This window comes from Paroedura picta, chromosome 5, assembly GCF_049243985.1.
Source record: "Paroedura picta isolate Pp20150507F chromosome 5, Ppicta_v3.0, whole genome shotgun sequence".
In the NCBI taxonomy this organism is placed as follows: domain Eukaryota; kingdom Metazoa; phylum Chordata; class Lepidosauria; order Squamata; family Gekkonidae; genus Paroedura; species Paroedura picta.
In genome coordinates this window covers 20,138,251-20,153,293 of record NC_135373.1, presented here as the reverse complement: position 1 = coordinate 20,153,293, position 15,043 = coordinate 20,138,251, and the positions used below count along the sequence as shown (strand labels likewise).

The 15,043-nt window shown below is 45.7% G+C and overlaps 1 protein-coding gene across 1 annotated transcript; it reads left to right on the top strand.

Annotated features, from left to right (window-relative positions):
* The first annotated feature begins 4,597 nt into the window (after positions 1 to 4,597).
* Positions 4,598 to 14,743, top strand: LOC143837229 (phospholipase A2 inhibitor and Ly6/PLAUR domain-containing protein-like). Its single transcript, XM_077336833.1, has 5 exons — positions 4,598 to 4,681; positions 6,624 to 6,740; positions 8,198 to 8,350; positions 12,802 to 12,945; positions 13,525 to 14,743. The coding sequence occupies exons 1-5, from the start codon at positions 4,615 to 4,617 to the stop codon at positions 13,821 to 13,823; spliced, it is 780 nt and encodes a 259-aa protein (XP_077192948.1). The 5' UTR covers positions 4,598 to 4,614; the 3' UTR covers positions 13,824 to 14,743.
* Positions 14,744 to 15,043: the final 300 nt, after the last annotated feature.

Sequence of the window (15,043 nt, the reverse complement as noted above, 5' to 3'; positions counted from 1 at the left end):
CACTGATAACAGAAGAAAAAAAAACAGCCCAAAACCGCTGACGAGCCACGTCAGGAGCTGCCCAGGAGCACCCGTCCTCCGATGCGTGCGCACAGTGCGGCTGTTGGCGCCTCCCTGCCCTCATCACCGCTGAAACAAAAAAAACAGCCGAGGAGCCGCCAAAAGAAAAAAAACCCGCAAGCGCCACCAAGCCGCCGAGGAGCACCCATCAGGAGCCGCGGAACCGCCAGCAGCCTCCTCTTACAGGTAGCCTTCCGCCCCTCACCTGCCCCTCACCTGCCCCTCGCCGTCTGCTAGCGCCCATTGTCTCCTTTATACAATGGGCTTTTTTACTAGTTGTTTTATAAGTAGCAATGTTTTACCAATGGGGGAAAATGCAGGTTTCCTACATCCGCCCAATGGAGTATCAATTTTAGCCTCAAAGATTTTATGTAACATGGCTATTCAAGGGTTACAAATGTCAACCGGATTGTTTTACTGGCATTAGAATATCGATATCATTTTATGACTTCTTTTTCTTCTTATTACTATTATTAACTATAATATTAACATAAAGCCTTCCCTTGCCTTCAGCCATGAACCAAAATACTAGAATCCCCCAAACCTCCTTTTTAAAAGGAATGTTTGTGCCAGGCATAAATACAGGAAGCTGCCTCATGCTGAATCAGACAGTTGGTCTACCCATGACAGCTGTGATTGACAGTAGTTCAGTGTCACAGATCAAAAGACTTTCACACCTGGTCCTTCTTTTAGCTGGAGATGAACCTGGAACCATCTGTGTGTGAAACAGATGTTCTGCCACTGAGCCATGTCCCCTCCTGGCATCTTCTTCTTCCTCACCTCACAGCTGGGGCAAGGCTGATGTTGCCTTCATCAAGGTATTGTCTCAAGTGTGACCTTCCAGGATCCTCATTGTCCTTGAGCTGACAACAGAGTTTCCCTTCCCTCACTTTTGCAGTCCTGGGTAACTGGCAGTTACTGTTACAGATATAATATGGAAGGGGATACTAGAGAACATAAGAAAAGCCACGTTGAATCAGGGAAATGGCCCATCCAGCCTGTATCACCCAGTGGCCAAAACCCAGGTGCTATCAGGAGGTCCAGCAGTGGGACCAGAACTCCAGAAGCCCTCCCACTGTTGCCCCCCAAGCACCAAGCACACTGCCCCAGACTGATTGTTCTGTCTATGTTGTTGTTTGTTGCGAAGTCATGTCCGACGCATCGTGACCCCATGGACAATGATCCTCCAGGCCCTCCTGTCCTCTACCATTCCCCGGAGTCTATTTAAGCTCATGCCAACCGCTTCAGTGACTCCATCCAGCCACCTCATTCTCTGTCGTCCCCTTCTTCTTTTGCCCTCAATCGCTCCCAGCATTAGGCTCTTCTCCAGGGAGTCCTTCCTTCTCATGAGGTGGCAAAAATATTTGAGTTATCTTGTGGCTAATATCCACGGATGGACCTTTGCTTCAAATGTCTATCTAATCCCCTCTTGAAGCTGTCTATGCTTGTAACCACCGCCACTTCCTGCAGCAGTGAATTTCTCATCATCTGAAGAAAAATACCTGTGGTCCAATTATTTAGAAAATCGTTGCTGGTATTCAAAGGTGCCCTCCAAAAATGAGAAATCTATAGCTTAGCAGGTATAATTTTAACCCATTAGATGACATTTGTGTTAGACATGTTTTTCACTTCTCTGACAGGTTTTCTTTGCCTTCAAGACCACATTCTCCAAATAGTGGACCTCCACAATAGGCAAACTGCCCAGGGAAGAGAAAAAGAATTCCCTTCTCTGGACATGCCATGTCCTTGGACCCTCAGACCCGCATGCACTGCCTCAGGAAACCCTGAATGACCAACATGTGCGTGTTCATAGAATCATAGAATAGAATCATAGAATCATAGAGTTGGAAGGGGCTATACAGGCCATCTAGTCCAACCCCCTGCTCAACGCAGGATTAGCCCTAAGCATCCTAAAGCATCCAAGAAAAGTATGCATCCAACCTTTGCTTGAAGACTGCCAGTGAGTGGGAGCTCACCGCCTCCTTAGGCAGCCTATTCCACTGCTGAACTACTCTGACTGTGAAAATCTTTTTCCTGATATCTAGTCTATATCGTTGTAGTTTAAACCCATTACTGCGTGTCCTCTCCTCTGCAGCCAACAGAAACAGCATCCTACCCTCCTCCAAGTGACAACCTTTCAAATACTTAAAGAGGGCTATCATGTCCCCTCTCAACCTCCGTTTCTCCAGGCTGAACATTCCCAAGTCCCTCAACCTATCTTCATAGGGCTTGGTCCCTTGGCCCCAGATCATCCTCGTCGCTCTCCTCTGTACCCTTTCAATTTTATCTACATCCTTCTTGAAGTGAGGCCTCCAGAACTGCACACAGTACTCCAGGTGTGATCTGACCAGTACCGTATACAATGGGACTATGACATCTTGTGATTTTGATGTGATGCCCCTGTTGATACAGCCCAAAATGGCATTTGCCTTTTTTACCGCTGCATCACACTGCCTGCTCATGTTTAGTTTACAATCCACAAGTACCCCAAGGTCTCGTTCACACACAGTGTTACCTAGAAGCGTATCCCCCATCCAGTAGGCATGCTTTTTATTTTTCCGACCCAGATGCAGAACTTTACACTTATCTTTATTAAATTGCATCTTGTTCTCATTTGCCCATTTTTCCATTGTGTTCAGATCTCGTTGAACTCTGTCTCTATCTTCCGGAGTATTTGCCAGTCCTCCCAATTTGGTGTCATCTGCAAACTTGATGAGTAGTCCCTCCACCCCCTCATCTAGATCATTAATAAATATGTTAAAAAGTACCGGGCCAAGCACCGAGCCCTGAGGTACCCCGCTACTCACCTCTCTCCAGTCTGATGAAACACCATTGACAACAACTCTTTGAGTGCGGTTCTCTAACCAATTCCCTATCCACTTAACTATCTGAAAATCCAGATTGCAGTCCTTCAATTTATCTATCAGAACATCATGGGGAACCTTGTCAAAAGCTTTACTAAAATCCAAGTAAATGACATCAACCGAATTTCCCCGATCCAGCAAACCTGTTACTTGGTCAAAAAAGGAAACCAGGTTGGTCTGGCAGGACCTGTTGGAGACAAATCCATGCTGACTTCCTTGGATCACCAAATTGTCCTCCAGATGTTTGCAGATCGCTCCCTTTAATATCTGCTCCATTATCTTCCCCACAACAGAGGTCAGACTCACTGGTCTGTAGTTTCCCGGGTCATCCTTCCTCCCTTTTTTGAAGATCGGAATAACATTTGCTCTCTTCCAGTCCTCCGGGACATCTCCAGTCCTTAAAGAGGTTCCGAAGATGATGGACAAGGGCTGTGCAAGTTCTCTGGAAAGTTCTTTGAGTACTCTCGGGTGCATTTCATCCGGACCAGGGGATTTGAACTCATCCAGTGCAGCTAAATGCCTCTCGACAACCTCTCTATCCATGTTAACCTGCCACCCAGACAGTATCCTTTGGCTACGGCCATCTCTAGATGTGCCTAAACACTTTGACCTGTGGGAAAAAAACAGATGTAAAATAGGCACTAAGCCTTTCTGCTTTCTCTGCATCTTCCGTTAGAGTTTGTCCATCTGCACCCAACAGTGGGCCTATTCCCTCCTTTACGTTTGCTCCTCACATAACTGAAAAATCTTTTCTTGTTACAATGGGCTTCCCTGGTGTTCTCAAGACCTCATGGAATCTATGAACTGACCTTTTGAAAACAAATCCTTTTTGAACTGTATATACAGCAGGGCTGCTAAGTGAACAATTAGCAGCCGGCCTTACCACAGCTGCCACTGAAGAAGCGGGTGGCGGCCAATGGAGACGGCGAGTGGGACACCGGGACGCACGTGGCTGCAGCATGCATGGGAGGCGGAGCAAGGTGGACTATCTAGACACCGCATGCTTCCACCTCTCATTCTTTGTGCCTTCACAGTGATCAATTCATGTTCATCGCAGCTTCGGCTTAGGCATGGTTGGAGCCTGTTGGCAGAGAGCCCAGTTTGCATACTGGACTCTCTGGGAATTGAGGGTCTCCTTTACGAGACTGGCAGAGATGTGAGCACGGCCTGCCCGGCTGGAAAGTCAGGGGCTCATAGCCTAGTGACCAAGTTGAGGTGGACGCCTGGTGGGCCCCGTTATGGTCGTTTCCCAGTGAGAGATTCTGGATGCGCAAATCCTGCTCTCCCGGCTGGGATGGAATGGGCCCAGAGCATCCCATGACCCTCGGGTTCAGCAGCCGGATGGCTCCTTCACATGCTGGGCCACTATGGAAGGCATAATAAATCGGCTGAGGCCATATGTACTCCAGGGAAGTGAGTTGAGGATTCATTGGCAGACGTGCCACCCTGCTCATCAAACATTCATCGTAAATATTTCTTAACTGAGGAAAGAGCTGGGTAACCGAACACTGCAATTCATGTCAGTTATGAGGTAATCACAGACTGCTATTGCATTCCTGTTGGGTTCTGCCGAGAAATGCAGAGGTTCCTGACGAGCAAGGTTTACCTCAGCCAAGAAGCCACTTGCCTATAAATGCCATCATAGGCCAGCTTCTTTAATCAGAGAACGCAACCTGATGGGTCTGTCCTGATGGGCATCATGGCTGCTCCTGTTTTTTTCTTTCCCTTGGCCGTCTTGCTTGCTACAGCTAGAAGAGGTATGTTGTCCGAGTGTGCAAGTTTCGTTTTTAAAATTTCATTTTGCCGCTGGTGGATTGCCAGCATTTGGAGTCCCCTACGGCAGGGGTAGTCAACCTGTGGTCCTCCAGATGTCCATGGACTTCAATTCCCATGAGCCCCTGCCAGTGAATGCTGGCAGGGGCTCATGGGAATTGTAGTCCACAAACATCTGGAGGACCACAGGTTGACTACCTCTGCCCTACGGCACTCTGGGAGGCTGGGAGGTCTGGAGATAATTTGCTGCTAGAGTATTTTTTAATGGGGATATTATCTGTCTGTTTTTATGTGAGGTTTTTATTCCGTGACCCACCATGAGACGGCTTGATTCACTGCTCCTCCACATGTAGCCAGCTGGGTGACTTTGGGCTTGTCACAGCCCTGATAGTGCTTTTCTAACTGAGCAGTCCTGACAGGGCTCTCTCAGCCCCACCTCCCTTGCAGGGTGCCTGTTGTGGGGAGAGGAAGAGAAGGTGATTGTAAGCTACTTTGAGACTCCTCCAGGCACTGAAAAGCAGGGTATCAAAACCAATACTACTACTTCTTCTTCAATCTCTCTGCAATTGGGTAGGCATGATACCTGAAGTGACAGGTGCAGTCCTGGAAGAATTGGTGGACCTCAGCAGGTGAAATATTGGGGAAGGAAAATGTCAGTTATTGCTTGAGAGCCACCTTGGTGTAGTGGTTAAGAGCAGTGGCTTCTAATCTGGAGAATCAGCTTAGATTCCCCACTCTTCCTCCACATACAGGCAGCTGACTGACCCTGGGCTAGTCAAAATTCCCTCGGCGGTCTCTCAGCCCCACCTACCTCACAGGATGTCTGCTGTGAAGAGAGGAGAGGAGAGGAAAGGTGTTTGTAAGCTCCTTTGGGTAGTGAAAAGCAGGGTACAAAAAACAGTTGTTCTTCCAGCTTCTGCACAGGTTAAGCATTGGAGGAGGCAGGATATATAAAGGTAGTAATGGAAGAGTTTTCCTTTTGAGTTGCAGGCTGGCACTGTGCCAAGTAAGACATGACATGGCTGCAGCTTTATTAATACCAACCAATAACAGAGGGTGGGCTCCAATTTGAGCACATAGGAGGAAGCCCGTCACCCACACAGCCGTCTAGCTGCAACAGCCCGGAACCCAGAGGCACCCTGGTACCGCCCTTCCCAGCCGGGAAAGACAGCCCTTGCCTCTGGAGCTCTCCACGCGGGAAGCAAGAGAGCTTTGAGAGAACTGTGAACGACCCAAGGTTACCAGCAGACTTCTTGTGGAAGAGTGTGGAATCAAACCCAGCTCTCCAAATTAGAGTGTACCTCTCAACCTCTGCATGTCTTAACATTTTCCAAAATGACTAAACATTCCCATAGACCAGCCTTTCTCAACTTTTTTATTGTTGAGAAACCCCTAAAACAATCTTCAGCCTTGGAAAAACTCCCCAGAAGTGGTGCAGTCATGCAGAATAGGGTTGGGAAGCATTTCTCAACCCCGGGGTTTCTTCACAGCCTTGGAAGAGTTTCCCAAATGGCTAGGAGTATATAATATTTAGTAGGTGATATCAGCACATATGTCATGCCAACCAGCCTCTTTCTCTCTTCTGCCCCCCCCCATGGCCAATTATGAACCTAGAGGGGGTGGGAAGGGGAGGGTTGAGAAAGCCTGCTATAGACAGCCAACTTTCAAACAGAGGCTGCCTGCAGTGGCTCTGCATGACTTCCTGGCCTTGCCTCCTTTCAACAAACCAGTTGTTGCATGGAACAGGTCTTTTCCTTCCTTGAAAGTCTGAAACACTAGTTTTCCTCTCAGACTCGAGAAATGACAGTGTGGTTTTGCCTAAAGATTATAGTGTGTGTGGTGAAAGTAGGCCGGGGACTACATGAAGCCTGTCTTTGCTCTGCCTTATATACTATTTCCTCTCTTCATTCTCTTTTTTTCTTCCAGGGTCTTCAATTCAGTATCAGAAATGCAACCACATAGATGGCCCCTGTACTGATCCGGTTACAGCCTGTGAGCCTGAATTTGATACCTGTGGGGCCATACTGATTGAAACAAGGAAGGGTAAGTTATCAGAATCTTAAGGCAACACTTCCCCTCAAATTGACCAAACATGCTAATTCTAAAATGGCAAAAGGGGAGAATGTTGTTGTAAGCTACTTGGGGAGAAAAGGAAGGTATAAATGTCTAAACAAATGTTGCGCAGAGGCAAAGAATTTAGACCACTTGTTGTCCATGTATTGATCATTATAACCATTCAGTGTGCTGATTTGGAGACTAATACTCAAATGAAAGTTCAAGTAATTAATTGTTTAGAATGTTTTCCTAAGTGAAAATGGTTTCCTTGCAGAGTTGATATGATGGCCCTATCCATTTCCCTCCCTCAAAGGGAAGATTTTTCCCTCCTTTTTTTCTTTCCCTTCTCTGACTGAGCCACCTTAGTTACCTGTTTTCTTCTTTGAAGAATTCTGGCTGTCTCACCATGTCATATTTTGGATTTTTGCTCAGTCCTGGAACCCAAGGGAAGGAATGGAAGCCACCTTGAGCTTATATGACTTAAATGGCACTTTAGATGTTTTTATATCTCCATTTAGCAAAATATTTTATTCAAAATAGAGGGGAAGGATCAGGTGAAATCAGGGGTTGAAATTTCTGAAGTAATTAAATATAACTCCGAGGTAAAACCAATACATACACAGACTTGAGTCCTTATGTTTCAGGCTGAGAGTTTTTTAAGCTATTTAGAATGACTTAATTCTTTTGTTCCAGTGTTTTCCTCAAAGACTTCAGTACACTTTCTTTGAGTATTCTCTCTTTTGGTCTCCAGTAGGTTGGAACACTGTCTCCAGCACCCCAATCCGTTCTCTTGAAACATCAGTAGTCTTGAGATTTGAACTGATTCTTAAAGTCCCTAAAGGCAGTTTCTAACCAGACCAGAGATCTCTATACTCTTCAGAGCTATCACCCCATTTAGACTGTGTAGGGAAATTTCTTCTATATAAGATCTGTCCCCTTTCCTTGGCCCAAATGTCTTCATCGAACTTCCTAAACTTCCTCAGTTCTCCCCCAGTTCTCCTGTCTGTGTTAAACTGCTCTCAGTCAGGACTGAATTCTGAAATTGTTAGTACTTGACACTTCTCAGCTAGGGCTGAAAACAGTAAATCCTCATCAACATCTAAATCTGAAGTTTTCCTCTGCTCTGCTTATGCTAACCAGTCTGATCTCTTGGAACAGCCTGTTACTCAAGGCTTTCAGGCTCTGTGAATAATTAACACTTCACAATCCTTTATTGTTTAGACAGTACATTGATTGTCTCCATTGACAATCTTTTGATTATTCTAGACTCAAATGTACAGCCAAATCGCATTGTGTCATATGAAATAGGACTGGAATACTATCTATTGCCCAAAGAATATTGAACATCAACATTTGCAGAACAGAATTTTTGAGGAGCGATGTGTTGCTTCTGGTGAAATCCTCATGTCTTAGAAATATATTCCCAATTTCATCCTAATGTATAGCTTCGATGAAAGTGAAAATCACCAGAAAATTTTGCACAACTCATCATGAATGCACTCCTGGTGCAATATTTATGGATCTTGAAAACGGATTCCGGGAGTCGGGCAACAGTGTCTGCTGCAAAACAGATGGCTGCAATACAGCAACACTTACAGGTATGTGTCCTGTGCAAATGTGAATTATTTGTGCTGTGTAGATTGTTGATCCACATTGCTTAGTGTTGTATACTCTGCTTTTCAGTAGCTCACCCTTTAATGAAGAAGAACAAACTGGTAGCCAACCCAGGATGCAGAGTATGGTTCTGTTCACAAATCTGCCCACCCGCCCATCCACCCACCCGCCCATCCATCCATCCATCCATCCATCCATCCATCCATCCATCCATCCATCCATCCATCCATTCAAAGCATGATCACTTTGGCATATCCTTCAAAAGAGGCATCCATTTAACTTCAGGCCTGGAGGGTATATAGGTGATGTGGCTCTTTGGGCCTTTCCCCAGGCCTATCGTATCATAGTCTTAATAACTATCCATCCTTCACTCATTCTCATTATCTATTTCTCCAAATAGCTCTCACAATTTAACCTATTCTCACATCTATGAGAGTGACACATTTGGCAATGCATAAAGCACCTTTAGGTAGCCCCTAAATTGTGTTTTTTTTTTACTGAGTATATTTATCAGTTGCTTTTCCACTTGAAAAGTTTTCCCAAGGAGAAGAACCCCATTGATAATACTACTGTTAGTAGAAAGGCTGCCTGTTATACCGTCAGGGAACGTCTGCCATCCTTAGTCCTCTTGAAGGCGGCAGAATCCAAAACATGTACTCATAATCTCCTCAGCAGCCTTAGCTGGTATGGCTGGCCTTTTCCTGCAAGGGATACCATGTGAACAGTGATTTGTGTGGCACACGAATACAGTGGCTAAATATATACAGAGACACAAAGTCTCTTCTCTTCAAGAAGTGCTGCCAATTTGCTGCCTGACAATCATACATTCACCAAGAACACTTAGGCATGTTGTGGAAGATATATCACCATGTCTGAACCTCTGTGATATCTTTGAACCTCTGAAGCAGTGATATCAGCGCTCTCTCAGCCTCACCCATCCCACAGGGTGTCTGTTGTGGGGAGAGGAATGGGAAGGCGACTGTAAGCCGCTTTGAGCCTCCTTCAGGTAGGGAAAAGCAGCATATAAGAACCAACTCTTCTTCTTCTGGTCCGGTTCCTCACTACATCCTTTCACTCATATTCTATCCCCAATTGAACTCCTGCGTGTTTGATCAAGAGAGACAAGGAAGATGAGTGACAGGATACAGCAGTGGAGCAAGAGTTTCCTGCACCTAACTTGGAGCATTGTCATTGCTAAATGTAATAACATCAACTTCATGGTGCATCCTAGCTACCATGCCTTCTATTAATGTTTCTTCCAGGAACTGTCCATATGAGTTCAGTGAACCACACTGGCCACTTGCTCCATGCCAGTTTGAAGATTTAAGCCCAGAAGCTGTTGACCCAAATGCAACCCCCAGTGGTCCAAGAGAGCTTTCACAGAGCTTTTCCATTTTGCATCTCTTAATCTTCTCTAATAGAAGCATAGTTGGAAGAGGCCATCCGGGCCATCCAGTCCAACCCCCTGCTCAGTGCAGGATCAGCTTAAAGCATTCATGAAAATCCAAATTTAAATCAATGCAGGCAGAGTTTAACTTTCCAAAGACGGGTTAAGGACCAGTCTGCTTAAAAAAATTAAATATTTTTATTAAAAAGAGATACAACTGTGCTTAGAAAGATGAGAGAAGAGAGACCTAACTAACTGTCTAACTGTTGTCTACAGTCATTCTTCTGGAGGCAAGCAGAGAAGTGTGCTCAGAGGTGCAGGAAGTCTCCAGATGAGCCAGTTGGGACATAGGAGGAAATTATTTGAAAAATACCAGGAAGTACCTGGTCTAAATATGCTTAATAACTACACATCTCCCCCAATGCCCCCTGTAGGAGAATCTTTATATGCTGTTGAATCATGCACACTACACATCTTGTATATTCCAACAATCACGTGATGCTTCCCCATTTAGCATCTCTTAATCCTCTCTGCTCCAAACTCAGTCACATGATGCCCCTGTATGTGACTGGATTATCATGTCAGGTTCCTGAAGGGCCAGGTGGTTACCTGGCTGAGTCACGTGACGTTTTTATCAATCAGATCCTTGCATCACTTCATCATCTTATCGGCAACTGCCTGTTGCTTTCAACCCAGGTTGGTGATTGCTGCAACTTCACACAATTTCCACTTTGAAAAGCAGTAGTGAAATATATTGGGGACACTGCTTTAACAATAAAAAATGTTTATTATAACAACAACTCGGTCCACTCACAAATGGCAAAAGAGAAACCACCACTCCCACTAAGTATAGGCTCAAAGTTTTTTATTCTTGTTAGAAGAAGTGTTGGTTTTTATATGCTGCTTTTCTCTACCCGAAGAAGTCTCAGAACGGTTTACAATCCCCTTCCCTTTCCTCTCCACTATGAGGGAGGTCAGGCTGACAGAGCCCTGATATTACTGCTGGTCAGAACAACTTTATCATTGCTCTGGTGAGCCCAAGGTCACCCAGCTGGTTGCATGTGGGGGAGGAGCGGGGAATCACACCTGGCTCACCAGATACTCCTAACCACAACACTAAACTGGCTCTTAAAAGAACAGTACTCCCTTACTCAGTACATTACAGCCCTCCCCCCTATTTCAAAAAATCCTGTAAATATTTCAGCTTAAATCTTAGTGGATGGGACCTACAAAGTGTATCCCCAGTCTCCTCTGGAGAGCCTGGGCTAACTGGGTGAGCTGGGTAGTGTCCTTGATCTCCTGCAAAAGGGGCCAAGATTGCATTTTCAGCTGGAGTGTTACTTGCTACACCAGGCTGTCTCTCCTCCTCTCGGTTGGCCACCCCTAGTTCTGGGGCCAGCTTGCCAGACCTAAGCCTATTCTACACACAATAGATAATGCACGTTCAATGCACTTTAGAAGTAAATTTTCCTGTTCTGCACAGGAAAATCCAGCTGCCAAAGCACAATGAAAGTGCATTATCCTATGTGTGCGGAATGGGCCCTACTCACATTTCCTCCCATTGCCCTGTGCCTCCTCTGATCGACGTGGAGACGGAATGCCCTGCCCTCAGGCATTACTGCCCAATCAGAAACTGTCATAATGTCCATGATAGGAGTTGCCGATAGTGACGCCAGGGACACCAATGCCTTGGCCAACTTGTGAGTCTTGAACCTGCAGGTACTAAAGAAAACAGCTCCCTTGGAGCCTGTATCTGCCGTCATATTTGCAGTCACGTAGAACTCGAATTGTTCTGCATTGCTTCCCCACAAGCTGGGTTCTGCCAGGTCAAACTCTTCTATGCAGCCTTGCCTCACCAATTCTGCTCTGCTGGCACAATGATGTCCGTGGGTGGATTCCTTCGGCTACTCCTTCAGGCTTTAGAATCCTATTCTCTGTTTATTATAACAGCAACTCAGTCAACTCACAACTGGTAAAAGAGAAACCAACACCCCCCACTATATATAGGCTCAAAGGCACCAAAACATCCCATGCACAGGGACCAAGTTTCTTCTTCTTAAAGGAACAGTACTCCATTATACAGAACATTACAAATAGATCTCTAAACACAAGCAGCATAAAATAATGTAAAAAAAAAAAAAGTAAGGCTACTTTTGCATATGGGATCCCTGCCCTCCTCAGAAGAGCCATGCTGAACAAACTAGTGGCCCATCCAGTCATAGAAAGAATCAAAATCATAGAGTTGGAAGGGACCTCATGGGTCATCTAGTCCAACCCCCTGCACTATGCAGGACACTCACACCCCAATTGCTCATCTATTGTAACCTGCCACCCCTTTGCCTTCATAGAATCAGCCTCTCCGTCAGATGGCTCTCCAGCCTCTGTTTAAAAATCTCCAAAGAGGGAGAACCCACCACCTCCCGAGGAAGCCTGCTCCACTGAGAAACCATTCTGTCAGGAACATCTTCTGGATGTTTAGATGGAATTTCTTTTGAATTAATTTCATCCCATTCATTCTGGTCTGTCCCTCTATATAACTCTGCTCCATCCTCTATATGAAAGCCTTTGAAATACTTGAAGATGGTTATCAGATCCCCTCTCAGTCGTCCCCTCTCCAGGCTAAACAGACCAAGCTCCCCCAACCTTTCTTCATATGTCCAAACCCCTCACCATCTTTGTTGCCCTCATCTGGACACACTCCAGTTTGTCTCCATTCCTCTTCAACTGGGGTGCCCAACACAGTACGCCAAGTGAGGCCCAACCAGAGCAGAGTATGTTGTCCAGCATGTTGCTTCATGCAGTTGCCAAACTGTTGCTTTGGATGGCCAGCAATTAAGGCACAGAGGCCAAGGTCTTCACCTGATGTTGCCTTCTGCCTCTGGGTTTTAGATACTACTCTTCACAGTTCCTTGGGAATATTCCATATCAATTGATCTAAAATCCAGTGTTAAGCAGATTGAAGTGTGGAAGTGTAACCTTTGTTCTATACAGCTCTTTGCCTCATTCATGAGATAGTTAGAACTGATTCCTGGCTTTTTTTGTTTGCAGTACCGACCAGGAATGAAAACTTTAACGGGCTATGGTGCCCTTTCTGCTATGCTGCGGAACCTGCCACATGCAAAGAGGAGGAGATCATCAGATGCAGAGGATTGGAGAATCAGTGTTTCACCAGGAAAGAAGGAAGAGAAATAGGTAATTCTGATTATTTTTTTAAAGCACTGTTGTCATATCAAATAAAGACAAGTGGGTCCTTTGAATCATTGCTGAGAAGATACTTAGAGCAGTGTACAAAGTTGGGCATAAAATACAATCATTGGAATGATAAAATTAATTAAAAATAGGTCATCAACAGATTAAAATTGGCAACAGCAATTCCCCTGCAGCACATCTATTGCGGAATCCTTTAAAAAGGGTCAGGCTAGTATAGGGCTGATTCTGCACTTACTTTGTTTATTCCATTGTGTATCCTGCTGAATTCAGATCGAATGAAAAAGCCCTGGCTCGGTTTGAGGGCCGTTTTGCTTCTTGTTTTGTCGTCCCTTAAACTAGGGGTAGTCAAACTGCGGCCCTCCAGATGTCCATGGACTACAATTCCCAGGAACCCCTGCCAGCGAATGCTGGCAGGGGCTCCTGGGAATTGTAGTCCATGGACATCTGGAGGGCCACAGTTTGACTACCCCTGCCTTAAACCCTAATGGCGTGGCGCTTTGAATGCACAGGGAGGCTTGAAATGCTATGCTGATCCTCTGATTTCTCTCTTGGGTTTCCCAGTCAAAACAGACTCTGCTGACATTAAGATCTTGAACGCGACCACTCACAAAGGCTGTGCCACTGAATCGTTCTGTGCCAACGTAGCAGATACGGGAGTCAGCATTTCTGGAAGTACTTTGGTAGTGGGTGGTCAGACCATAGAGTGCAGAGCTGCCTCGAACAGAACAAGACCAGCGGGCTCCAGGGAACAAAACGCCGTGAACTCTGGACCAAGGATAGAGTTGGAAGCAACCCAGCTCTGCCTCCAAGCCTTTGTGGGACTTCTGATGACAACATCTTTCTATCGCTCTCTTTTTTAGTACGCGAGCCGTGACACTCTCCTCAGGACCCATAATCCCGCTATTCTCATGGCGCCATCTTCCCCTTCTCCTTTCCTGTCTCTTTTGCTTGGTTTTGTTTCAGTCTTTCTCTTTCCTCCCTCCCTCACTGCGGGTCTCAACCTTCCTAATGCCGCGACCCTTTAATCCAGTTCCTCATGTTGTGGTGACCCCCAACCATACAATTCTGCAAGGGTTCTTTCACAGAAATTAAACCGAAGCTGACCAATGGCGTGAAGATCCATGGTTCATCATTGTATATAAATTAGGTTTTCCCCAGGGTTTCTCAATTCAGTTCTGCCTCTTGGCCCACCATGCCGATCTCGCTCTTTTCTACTCTATCTCGATCTACCCTGCAAGGCTGTGGTGTGGATGAAATGGAAAAGGAGCAATGTCGGCCACTTTGGGACCCCCTTGGATAGAAGGGCTACTCGCCATGCTGCGACCCCTGTGAAAGGATCGTTCGACCCCCAAAGGGGTCCTGGCCCCCAGGTTGAGAACCACTGCGAGGACTGCAGAAGTCAGAGGCTGTGATCATCCTGGAAGAACGTGAAAGCATTTACACACCACTCTGAACACCACACTCGCAACAATTAGTTGCCATCTACACAGCGGAAAGTAAAACCCACACTGGCACATCTGCATGCTCAATGGACAAATGGCTCCTTTCCCATTTTTTTTTCTAGCCATAGCTATACATGGCACAGGTTAAAAAAGAGGTTTCGTGTTAAACACATGGAACCATTTGTTCCCATTCCTGTTTTTCAACCCTGGCGTTTCTTGAGGGCCCAGGAAGGATTTCCCAAATAGGTGGGAGTTAATTTTTAACATATTTTAGACATTTGCTTCTGCTAAATATTAGTTTTGGGAAACAGCTTCATGCACCTTTGTTAACCTTTCAATAAAGAGATTTCTTCAACTAAGAGTCTGCTTATTGGGATAATTCTACAGAAATGTGACAGATTGCTGAAACTAACTTCAATCCAGCTTGTGCCTCCCAACTATGCAACCACCATGGCTGACAGTAACAGAGAGGCCCCAGAGACCAAACACACTGATGACCAGGGCAATGGCATGCAGGCTGATAGTGGAACTCATTCAGACCTAGAAAAAGACAGGTTGAAGGTAAGAACGGTCAATGGCAGCATAGCGCTGGGGGTCACCCTGTTAGTCTGACTGGAGACCGGATCATGATGCCAAAT

Bases quoted from the DNA above. Each gene is read 5' to 3' on its own strand.
- LOC143837229 (XM_077336833.1), top strand. From the start codon at position 4,615: ATGGGCATCATGGCTGCTCCTGTTTTTTTCTTTCCCTTGGCCGTCTTG. The intron at 4,682-6,623 runs GTATGTTGTCCG...TTTTTCTTCCAG, and splicing joins GCTTGCTACAGCTAGAAGAG to GGTCTTCAATTCAGTATCAG. The intron at 12,946-13,524 runs GTAATTCTGATT...TGGGTTTCCCAG, and splicing joins GAAAGAAGGAAGAGAAATAG to TCAAAACAGACTCTGCTGAC.